The following is a 12,435-nucleotide window of genomic DNA, read 5'->3' on the forward strand; positions in this document are numbered from 1 at the left end:
AAAAGATGTAAATCATTTCTGCATTTTCCTGAGCAAGAGAACCTCACTATAACAAAATCCGAGGGGCAAATCCTAATGGTTTATGTTTCCTCCAAGGAGGATGATTCTATCTGAAGATTAACTCCGACTCTGGGATTCTTTAGGAATGTCCAGGAAAAAGGAAACGCACGCCTGTGAACTCCCCCGCCCGTAGGTCTGGCCACAGAGGTAGGGTCACACTCCAGGAGACCCGCGAAGCAGCTGGACCAGGCAGGTGTCCTTTCTGGACTCTAAGCCTCGTCTATTCCTTCGCCGTGGCGGCAGGGGGCGCCGCAGGACGGCAGGGGGCACTGCGCATGCGCGCGGGGTGGCCGGAGTTCCAAAGTCTCTTCTTGCTGGGGCCTCGCAGGCAGCATGGAGACAGCGGAGGACTCGAGGGGCGCTGACAGCGACGGGCCGCGGCACCTGGGACTCTGCGTCCTCTGCGGCCTCCCCGCAGCAGGAAAGTCAACCTTGGCGCGCGTCCTCGGCCAGTGGCTGCGGCGGGAGCGGGGCTGGGCCGTGGGCGTCCTGTCTTACGACGACTTAATGCCTGCCGCACCGCTGGACGGCGCGGGCGCGGGGCCGCCGGTCAGCACCGGGGAGGGCGAGCTGGGCGCGGGCGCGGGCGCGGCTCCGGCTCCGGGCGCACCAAGGTGCGCTGTGTCGCGTATAGTGAGCAACCGGGTGTGCACTAGGCAGTCTCTTGTGGGAGAGACGCCCTGACTGGGGAGGAGGCAGGAGGAGTTCGAGAACGGTGGCGCTGGATTGGCACTGTAAGGAGGAAAGGAAATGGACCGTAGAAATACATCACAGAATAGTTAAAATACACCCGCTTTAGAATGATGCAGTGTGGAGGTTTACGTGTACATGTTTGTATGCACTGTATATTGCATAGTCTATACCTTGAAGGTTTGATCTTTTGATTTACCTTGAAGGTTTGGCATTTTGAGATGGGATCTTGCTGTATTGCCTAGACTGGCATTGAACTGGCTTCGTACAGTCCTCTTGCCTCAGCCTCCTGAGTAGCTGGGATTACGAGTGCCTCTGTGCTCCACACTAGAGTCTTAAGGAAGGGCTCAATTCTAAATTAAGTGTGCAAAGGTGAAAGTCCGCCATAGTCAGATGTACTTTTCATAGTCCTCAGGAAGTTTCTCCTTAGGCAAAGGAAACAATCTCCAAAAGATTCTAGCATAGCCAGTTTAATTGAACTTTGTATCATTTGGGGAAACTTCTTTAAGAAAAATAATATAGGGGCTGGGGATTTAGCTCAGCGGCAAAGCGCCTGCCTGGCAAGCGCAAGGTCGTGAGTTCGGTTCCCGGTACCGGAGAAAAACAAAACAAAACAAAACAAAACAAAACAAAAAAAGAAAAATGATATAAATTATAAATAACGAAATTGTTAGAGGCCCACTTAACAAAGAAAGAGGTCGTCTAAGTGAAGCGCCTGGACTCTAAAGCTTATCTCTTGGCTGGCGGCTGGGTATGCAGTGAGCTAATGATCTAGCAGCAAGATACGGAAACACATGCCTGAACAGTACGAGCCCTGCTGGAGTAGAGACACAGTCTGTACAGAATGGGGTGCTGTGATAGGCAGGCGAGGGGCGCAGGTAAGTCAGACAAGGCGTCACACAGCACCAGCAGCATGAAGACGTTTTCTAGGCAGAGGGAGCAGTATATACAAGGACATGGAGGGATGAGCACAGGGTGTCTGTAGAGAACTCCAAATGGTTCAGGCGTGTAAGCTCAAATTTTCACATGGGGAAGACTGGCAGGGAGACTACATGACCACCCTACTGAAAAATAATATAAAATTATTGTTATAAATTACAATTCTTCTGTCTTTCATAGCCATACCAGTGGAAAATGTCCCGGCAGGAACTGTTGAAGTACCTGGAATGCTTCTTGATGGCTGTTGTTAACAGGTGTCAGATGTCTGCCCCACCCAACAGGACTGAATCTATGTGGGAAGATTTTGTAACCTGCCTAAAGGATCAAGATCTGATCATTTCTGCAGCACTTGAGGCCCAGCCGGTTTATCTCGTAGCAGAAACTGCTATTTCTAGACCTTTAGTTTTGGTTCTAGATGACAATTTTTATTATCAAAGTATGAGATATGAAGTCTACCAACTGGCTCGGAAATGTAATTAAAATATTTTTTTCTTACACATGGCAACATTTATTCACATATCAAAATCTACTTTCAATGAGAATTTAATTGAATTAGAGGGTTATATGGATTTAACTTTAAAACTAGGTTTTCAGTATTGCAGATGGAATTTTTCTTGCTTCAACTGGGATTTGTCTAGTGTAAATATTTATTTCACAGTGTGAAGAGAGAGGAGACCAGTAATTTGGTGGTTTTAAACTCTTTGCAGATTCGTTGGGTTTTTGCCAACTCTTTTTAGACTGCCCACTTGAGACGTGTTTGCAGAGGAATGGCCAGAGACCACAGGTGCTGCCTGCTGACACCATCCACCAGATGGAGAGAAAGATAGAAAGGCCCAACCCTGAGAAAAATGCTTGGGAGCACAACAGCCTCACAGTTCAGAGTCCAGTGCATTTGTCAGAGGCCAGGTATTCTATTCAAAGCCATCCTTCCCTGGGACTTGCCCAGACTCCATGCTAAATAAATTCTTTACCCATACTGGCTTGATCCTCACATAGGTCCTTAAGGGTTATTTGGGTGGAAGAATAAACTGAAGTAAGAAAGTAGTTTGTCCAGAGTCTCTGAACTTGTGACAGCCAAGTTTGTAAAGGGCTGCTCTTAACTGTTAGGATTATACTGTCTCGCAGAGATTGGAGAAAGGAACTCATAGTAGAACACGTCTTTGATACTCTTGTCAGAATAGAGTAGTCCAAATATGTTGCCCAGGGGTTTTCTCATAGAAAGAATTCTGTGGGCTGGGAATGTAGCGCAGTGGCAGAGCACCTGTGTGGCATCTGCAAGGCCCTAGGTTTGATTCCCAGTACTGTGAAAGAAAAAAAAAAAAAAATAGACAAGAAATTTTAAAAGAATGGGAACTTGTACTAGATCCTAATTTGTCTTAGATCTTGTTATTATTACTCTGCTTGTGTATATGTGAGGCACATGCTTTCCATTTATGACATGTGTTCTAAGAGTTTTAGAGCTGTACATTACTAATAGACATTTTATTTATGATGGAAATGTAGATTTGCACTGTCCAATATGGTAACAGCTAGCCACATCTGACTTTTGAGTACTTAAATGTATCTAATGGAGCTGAGTACCTGAATTTTTAGTTTAATTTGATTTTAATTAAACTTAGCCTCAAATGGCTAACACCTCTTATAGTGGATGAGGCAGCACCCATTTGACATCTGTAGGGGGTCAACAATTTTTATATTTTTTGTTTTGTTTTGTTTTGAGACAGGCTCTTATGTAGTCCAGGCTGGCCTCAAACTTGTGATCCTCTCGCCTCAGCCTCTTGAGGACTGGGATTATAGGTGTGTGCCACCATGCCTGGCTGGGATCAGAAGTTTTTCGGTTTGTTTTTTTTGGGAGGCGGGGACCAGGAATCAAACTCAGGACCTTGTGTTTGCCAGGTAGGCATTTGTGCTGAGCTATATCCCTGGCCCTTTTTTTTTGGTTTTTTTTGGACAGCGTCTTGCTCTGTATTGCACTCTGGTTTTGAACTGTGTAGCCCAGGCTGACCTTGAACTCATGGTGATCCTCCTGCCTCAGTCTCTTGAATGCTGGGATTACAGGTGTGTGCCATCAAACCTGGCTGCCAGGATCAGTAATTTTTAAACGGCAAATTTTTAAACTCATTCCTCAAAAGTTTAGTTCCCAGGGTATAGATCTTATATATTTTTTAAGATGAATATACCCAAAACAAAAACTGCATTTAAGTGACGATTGTTTTTATAATTCATAAAGCTACTGGGGAGGTTTCTGTCATACGATCTTGAAATTTTGAGCAGGCACATAACTGATGGCTACTCTTTGTGGAATACTTAAAATCTTCCTATGGAAGCGAGTAGCTGGTTGAGGCACTGGAATGTCCTGAGAGCACCACAGGGCTCTCACCACTGCCTCAACACCTATGAGACACAGCCTTTGGCGGAAGCTTCTCTAGTATTACTGCCAGCTCTGACCGTAATCTGCAGCTTTGGTCCTGGGTATGAAAAGCCTTATTTACCTGTGCTCCTACCCAAATATTCACAGAATGTGGCAGCCCTATATTGGAAGTTGAAAGATGATCTCATAAATGTACCTTTCCCAGGCTCTATGAAGTTATAGTAGCAAGAGCTATTGAGCACATCCTATGTATTGGGCCTGTTCTGAACACTTCAGTCCTCACAATCACCCTTTAAGGGGACAAACTGTAATTGCTATTTTACGGGTGGGTTGTGTAACACACCCAGCTAGGAAGTGGCAGACCAAGATCTTGGCCCAGTGCAGTCTGACTCCAGAACCTCGTTGGTACGAGAAAGATCATTTTGAGGTTAAGACTAACACAGTGAGCTCCGTCACTTAAGGGTCTTTCAGTTCTACTCCCTGTACTGAGTAAAATTCAAGCTCCTGACAATACTTGTTACAATAACCTTGTTTAACTGTCCAGCTTCATATCCTACTGCCCCTCCCCTTGCTTTTAAACCAAATTGGCGCTTTTTGTTTGGTGAGCACTAGAAGCTTGTCCTTGCCTCAGGGCCTTTGTATTTGCTGTCTTGGCTGCCCTTCCACATACTTATGCTGCCTGCCTTGCCTGACCTGCTGAGTAGAGTGAAGATCATTATCACTTAGCTTCTTGTCTTCACTCACTTATCCACTTATCACTGTCCAAGAAGTTTTTGCTTATTTATCTCCACTTCATTATCAGGCTTGGAAGGCTAAGTAATCTTGTTACGCCCCTAGGTTAGCTACATCGCTATACAATATTTTTGATGTAAGATGCTCAATATATGTTTCTTAAATGAACGAATATATTCTCAGTCTTCTATGGCCCCTTGACCAATGACGAATTTTGCTAATCCTTGTCCAGTAGATAAGCACAAATCAGAAAGTAAGGATGAGCTGGATGAGGTGGTGCACACCTATAAGGAGGGTGTCTGGAGGCTGAGGCAGGAGGATTGCCACGAGTTCAAAGCCAGCCTGGGCTACACAGTGAGTTCTTCTGGGACTAAAAAAGTGTTACCCAGTAATTCCATATAAAATAGGGGGAAGGAGAAAATTATTCTTCAAAGCTTGTAATTTATGTGAGTCTTAGTAAGTTAGTATTTGCAAATGAGAGGTAGTTTAGATTTTCCCTTCTGTTAAGGATCATAGGTTATAGCAATTTTACTCTTCTAGAATACAACTTAGTATTAAGTAAAGGGTATTTTTAGTACAAGTTTTTTTTTAAAAAACAGATGTTTGATAATAAGGGTTTATTGTATTTTACCCCACTTTTTCTGTAGCCTGGAAGTGGTTGATTTATTGCTTACCTCTTTGGAAAATCCAGTAAAATACGTTGAGGAGAATATGGAACAAAAGGTAAGTTGTCAATGTAGAACTGAAGCAAATGAGAAGGAATAGCTTTTCATAGGTGATCTTTTTGTGTTTTCAGTGAGTAAAACATCAAAGATGCTTTGTCAGCAACATCAGACCAGCATTCACCTGCTGACATCTGAATTCAGTGGTGAAATGCTAGCAGCTTATGCCAGTTGGCCAAACCTTCTTGTTAAGTTTTTGGACATGATAGAGCCTGTTGACATTATGGTGGTAGTTTAAAATGTGCAGGATGGAAATATTTATACCACAGAAATAAGCAAATCCTACAGATAAGTTTTAGGGAATTTTTGGAGGGTTACCCATTAGATATTCATCATTATACTGCTGCCTAGGGGAACCCAGTTTACAACTTGACATAATTCATTTGGACCCTTTCTGAGGGAAAAGTAACAGAAAAGCCACTTTAACTTTTCTTCCCTTTCCTTTTTTTTTTTTTTTTTTTGGTGGTGCTGGGGATTAAACCAACGACTAGGCAGTTAATCTACTGCTGAGTTACATCCGTTTTTCTTTCAGTCTTTTACACTTTGGTGTTTTCTTTTATAAAATTGTTCCAGTAACAATGCTTGTATTACACAGGAAACGGACAGGATTATTTGTTCAACTAACGTTTTTCATAAAGCTGATCAGACACTCCGAAGAATTGTCTCTGAGACAATGAAGGAAGCAAAAGGTACGCTGAATAGTAATGTGCTGTTTACTTCATGTGGTAATTGACTCTCTACTGCTATTATCTCATCATTCACGTAGTTTATTAGCTGTTAAATCTTATATCATATTTTCACTTTAAGTCTGCAATTTTATTACACAGGTCTACAAACTCTTCTCCTGGAATTGGTTGTTCATCCCTTTATCAAGTTTCTACTGAGTGGCTGTTTTTTCCTAGGGCTTATTCTAGATGTTGGAGAATCAGCAGGAAGCACAACATTCCAGTGAGGAGAAAGAAAAGTAACTGATGATATGTCCCTGCTCTGGAGAAAAATAAAGTAGGATAAAGCAGGTTCAAGTGATAGATGTATTTTTGTTTTGGTTTGGTTTTCTGAGACAGGGTCTCACTATGTAGTTCAGGCTGGCCTTGAACTCACTAGTCAGCCTCTGCTGGCCTCAAACTCACAGCAGTCCTCCTGCCTCCGGAGTGTGGGATTACAGGTGTGCGCCACCAAACCCAGCTTAGTGATGGACATATTTTTAAAAGGCTCATCAGGAAGGCTTTCAGAGATGACATTTAAACAGAGATGTGAATGATGGGAAGGAACAAGCTATGTGGGTATCTGTAAGATCATTCCAAGCAGGAAACATAAAGGACTAAACCCCAGAGGTTTGAAATGTTCTGGAAGAGAAACGAGGCCATTGAGCCTGGAAAGGAACTAATGAAGGAGAAAAGGTAGTTTGCCATGAACCAGTGCGGCTCTTGATGTTCCTGGGGAAAAACATTCAGAGGATTTAGAAATAAAGACGAGGTGAAAGGTGAGGTCTGGGGAGCCCTCTCTCCAGATGGGAGGAAAGGAACTACCCAAAAACTGTAGAGCATTTATTCATACGTGCAGGAGATTGATGTCGGTTTCAGCTTCTCGGCCTAGCAACCTGTTTGCAAGCTGGAACAGCTTGTTTACATGGCTGGAGTAGCTCTCTCTATTCTCTGGGCTGCTTTTGTCTTAGCCCCGCACCTGTGACTGATTTTCAGCTTCAGCCACTCCCTACAGTAGTCAGGGACCAGGTGTAAGATTAACATGGAGTTTCAGCAAGGTCAAGGTATTGTAAATCCTAATTTAATAAACTATATAGTAGTTACAGTTTTATAAAATAATTCTAGGTGTAGTGGTACACTGCAGTAATCCTAGCAATGAAGAGGCTGAGGCAGGGGGATCGCCACAAGTTCAAGGCCAGCCTGCACTACATGTGAGTTCAAGATCAGCCTGGGGTACATAGTGAGTTCAAGGCCAGGCTGAACTGCACGGTGAGACCTTGTCTAAAAAAAAAAAAACCAATATATATAATTTTTTAGGTTCTGAATATTTAACTGCTATGTTGAAAATTTAGTTTTAAGAAACGTAAGTTAGTATTTCTTTAGCTCACTTTATATGCTCAGTACTTTACTTTCTAAGCTGTACAATTCTGGAGGGTGAGTATAATTTTACAAATGGGAAATGGAGGTTCACAGTGGATCACATAATTCACCCAAGGAGCTACTAAATATTTGGGCAACTTGGGATCCAGAGTTACATCTGGTTCCAGTCAGCTGTTATGCTCCTTGTATCACCAGCATTATTACCTTTTCAAAAGCTCAGAACATTGGAAAAGGAAATGATATGCTGAACGTATAGTGTTTTTTAAATTCATGATGTGTAAGAAAATTTTGCATTGTAAACCAGTGTGTTAACACTGTACCTAAATCAGGTCTGTGTAGAAACAAATTTCAAAAAACACTCTCAGATGTTTCATGAACTTGGCTATTTTATTTGCTTTTAGAAAAACATTGGTTGCTACACACTAATGAGTTATAATCAGTCGGGTGTGGTGGCACACACCTGTAATCCCAGTACTTGGGAGGCTGAGGCAGGAGGATTGCTGCAAGTTCAAGACTAGCCTGGGCTACAAAGTGAGCTCAAAGCCAACCTAAACTGCATAATGAGACCCTGTCTCAAAAAAAAAAAAAAAAAAAAAGTTATAATCCGAAGTTTTTAACAGAGGACAGGGAGAGATAGCAACATAATTAGAAAAACAGCAAAAATACTTCCAATGGTTCTTTCTAAGCCATTTACCTTTCCTCTTATACCCAAATCACTCTTATTTCCTGCTTATTTAAAGAATGGGGGGGTTGCTGGTGCTAGCTGCAAAAACGGTGCTTAACTGAAACAAAGAATTCAGTTCCTCTACCATCAAGAAAGTGAAAAGAACTCACAGATGGGAAACATATTTGCAAACACAGTATCTCATAAGGAGAGCCAGGCATGGGAGTGCATGCATATAATCCTTGCACTCTTGGAGGCTGAGGTGGGGGTACTGCCAAGTTTGAGTCCACCCTGGGTGACTTACAAAAAGAGTTGGGGATATAGCTCAGTGCAAAGGCCCTAGGTTCAATCTGCAGTATCATTCGATGGATGGATGGATAGATGGATGGATGGGTAGACCAAGAGAAAGACAGAGGTACCTTGGTTCACAAACAATTCTTTCCATGGTTCTGGTCACAAAGCAAATTAGATGAGAGCTGAATCATATTTCCCTATAAGGTCAACATTGAGCCTAATTGAGAACCAACTCAAATTCAGTGGTTAGGTTCAATGTTGACCTTATGAAGAAATTTCATTCTGTTTTCAATCTGGTTTATGACCAGAATTGTGTAAACAATTCAGTTCATGAACCAAGGTATCACTGTAAAAATCAAAACTAAAAGGATATAGCTTCACAGCAATTATACAGGCTAAAATCAAAAAGTGCAGGTGTTGAGGATGTGGAGAATTAAGAACCTTCATACCTTACAAAAACTTAAAAGTGTGTACAGCTGCATAATGGCTTATACCTGTAATCCCAGCACTCTGGGAGGCTGAGGTAGGAGGACTGCAAGTTTGAGCCCAGAGTAGACAATTTAAGAGATTTAGTGACCCCCACCTCAAAAATTAGAAAATGCAGGCCTGATGTGGTGGCACATGCCTGTAATGCAACCTCTCAGGAGGCTGAGGCAGGAGGATCACTGTGCTTTTGAGGCCAGCCTGAACCACATAGTGAGACCTGGTCTCAAAAACAAAACAAAAACAAAAGAAAAGGAACGATAAAGAAAAGGCCTGGGGATGTAGCTCAGTGTGAAGGGCCTGAATTCAATCCCCGATACTGGCAAAAAACAGAAGCAAAAAACTAAGCCTTTAAAAGCCATAGTGTTTGTAACAGCCCAACGGTGGAAACAGCTGGTAAATGGATAAACAAAATGTGGTGTAACCATACAGAGAAATAGAGTGCTGTTATGGAAGACAATGTGGAGAATCTTGAAAATACATAAAATGAAAGTCACAAAATAACACATACTACATGACTCCTGTCACATGAAGTGTCTAGAACAGGGAAATCTTGAGGCAAAGTAGATTAGTGATTGTTTAGGGATTGAAAGTAAGGGTCAGAGTGGGTTTAGCAAGGGGATAGCTGAAGGACACTGGTTTGTTTTTGGACTTTAAAAATATTTTAAAATTGACTGCTGATGGTTGTGTGTATCTGCAGTATAGTTTAAGTAGGTGGATTTATGATATGTGAATATATCAATAAAGCCAACAAATCTTCAGATTCTCAGTAACACTGCCCATGTGGTAATGGCTGCTGTATTGAATACAGCACACAGAGAACATTTCTGTCATTATAAAAAGTTACACTGGACAAATTTCAAGTTATTATTTGTCAGTTCAAAGCCTAACTGTCATTTTGTAGTTTTGTCTGTCTTTTCAGGCAAAAGGTAAGTTGTTGCCTTGGGTCTTGTCAAATCTTTTAGGTTTGTCTTTTTCTGCTTATATACTTCACAGCAAGTTATTTAAATTCCTTGAACTATTCAAGATGATCTTCCTCTGTCACATTTACATGACCTCTTGTCTATAAATTTTTCCAGCTCACACTCGTGGTCATTTATGGAAGAATCTGACTGGTTTTTCTGATGTAATCAAATTAATTTTCTGATGTCATCAGGTGGCTCAGAGTGATTTACAGAAATAATCTGAGAACATTTTTTACATTTTAGATGAACAAGTGCTTCCTAACAACTTAAAGCAACTGGCAGAAGAACTTAACAAGCTCAAGTCAGAAATTCTGGAAGACTTAAGGCAAGGGAAACTGTGCTTTCAGCAAACCACCGACTTATCTGATGTTGTTTCTTTTTTTTGTGATGAGAAAGATAATATTGTACAGAAATATTTTTCAAAGCAACACCAACATTAAATTTTCTAAATTTCCAATAAAATGTCTGATTTTGATAGGCATTTGCAAACAAGTTAAAAGAATAATTTTGTATTTCAAGATGTTTTCTAGGCCAGTGTGAACTGCCAAATACCATTCTTTTAAAAAGAAAAGCGCCAAGGATACAGCTCAGCAGAGCATTGCCTGCCTAGCAAGCTCGAGGCCCTGACTTCGATTCCTGATACCAAAAAAAAAAAAAAAAAAACCCCAGGTATGGTGGCACATGTCTATAATCCTAGCACTTGGGACCCTAAGGCAGGAGGATTATGAATTCTAAGCTAGCCTTAGCTATATAGTGAGACCTTGTCTCAAAAGAAGTGCGTTTATTCTAAAAGATCTACTTGTTACAAAAATTAACTTGAGTCTGTCACTTGTCAGATATGACACGGGTAATTAAGAACCTGAGGCAGCCTTCCCCATGGATATGATAGAACCCTCCCAATATGCCAGAACCCACAGGGTACAAGAGTCAGGTTAAATGAATCTTGAATAAAAAGAAGAAACTAGGATGGAGACCAGTTGCATATATACATAGCTGTTAGTAACTTATGATAGATCTTTGCATGTAAGGCAGTCCATAAATTTAAATGAGTGTAGCCACAAGATCTTTTTCTTTTATTAACAAGTTATATATCAGAAAATTACTACAAAGCTAATTTTGATAGTAGTTTTCCAAAAAGAAAAATTGTTAGAATAGAAAGTGTTATTTTTTATTCATATTTTACAAAACCAAGGCTTCATTCACAATATGAACTATATACTAGATAGTTATTTCAGCATTAACCTGTCTTTTGGATCCCTAAACAATATAATGCATTACAACCATAATGTAAGATTTGTGCTTTGCATACAAAATATGTTCTTACATCAAAGTACATATTAACAAAAAGTTCTAGAAAGCATATACCCTCTAAGACTAAAGAAAAAATCTTTAGCAGGGAATTTAAAAGTTTTCAACACATTCATTAGATAAATATTTTTATAGAACTTAAGATGAGGTTTATCTCTATCTTTGAAGTAATATTCCCTTTGTCAAATGATTCTGCATATGAATGGCAAACATTTATTTCCAAAATGAAATAGCACTGGAAATAACCACTGTAAATTTTTTCAAAGTAAAAGTCTAGCCTTTACTTGAATTTCTAGAAGTTGCAGCTACAAACTACATTAGAAATATCTGAAATAAAATTATCCCCTGTTAATCTCTTCACAGTTTCTTAAAAAAATATTAGTGGAGATAAATTATCTACCAACTTTAAAAATCTAAACTTATGTTCACTGAACAAAAATACATTGTTTCAGAACATTGCCTATTAGTGGCAAAGTACTCTATTTTGTTTTTTGTTTTTTTTTGTCTTTTTGAGACAGGGTCTCGCTATGCAGTTCAGGCTGGCCTTGGGCTCACTTTGTAGCCCAGGCTGGCCTCGAACTCGAAATGATCCTCCTGCCTCAGCCTCCCGAGTGCTGGGATTACAGGCATGCACCACCACGCCCGGCTCGAGTGGCAAAGTAAATAGTGCATGTTAAGCTTTTTCAAATTCATTTCTATAAAATACTTGATTAAAAATAAGATCAGAGGAACACATTGAGTATTTTAGGGAAGACCCTAACATCTTTCCAAATACAGAATTTAACTCAGGAAATTTAAATGAAACCCTAGATCTTTTAAAAAGTATAATACCAGAAGTTTCTAAGGTTTGTTTCAAAATTTTTAGTGCATTTAGAAGTAATTATAGCTTTTAAGCATTAACAACTTTGGAACCAACTGTGCTCTTTAAGTGATAGGAAATTAGAATTTTACATTCTAGTTTGTAACAAAAAGTCTTTCCCATGTTTAATTTAAAATGCACCTTCAAAACATCCATTTTTATTAGAAAAATTTAATCGTCACTATTTGGCCCAGAATATACAGTTAATAAACTGGTTTTAAGGAGAGTTCTTTCTCTTTGTTTAATTTTTCATTTTCCATTCTA

General features: G+C 40.4%; 1 protein-coding gene across 1 annotated transcript; it reads left to right on the top strand.

Annotated features, from left to right (window-relative positions):
• Positions 1-336: 336 nt before the first annotated feature.
• Pstk (phosphoseryl-tRNA kinase) lies at positions 337-10,496 on the top strand. The gene is made up of 6 exons (XM_005401952.2): positions 337-609; positions 1,870-2,161; positions 2,397-2,595; positions 5,440-5,515; positions 6,110-6,203; positions 10,248-10,496. Exons 1-6 carry the CDS (start codon positions 394-396, stop codon positions 10,442-10,444), a joined length of 1,074 nt encoding a protein of 357 aa, XP_005402009.1. The 5' UTR covers positions 337-393; the 3' UTR covers positions 10,445-10,496.
• Positions 10,497-12,435: the final 1,939 nt, after the last annotated feature.

Source organism: Chinchilla lanigera, unplaced genomic scaffold, assembly GCF_000276665.1.
Source record: "Chinchilla lanigera isolate Chin_1 unplaced genomic scaffold, ChiLan1.0 scaffold00076, whole genome shotgun sequence".
In the NCBI taxonomy this organism is placed as follows: domain Eukaryota; kingdom Metazoa; phylum Chordata; class Mammalia; order Rodentia; family Chinchillidae; genus Chinchilla; species Chinchilla lanigera.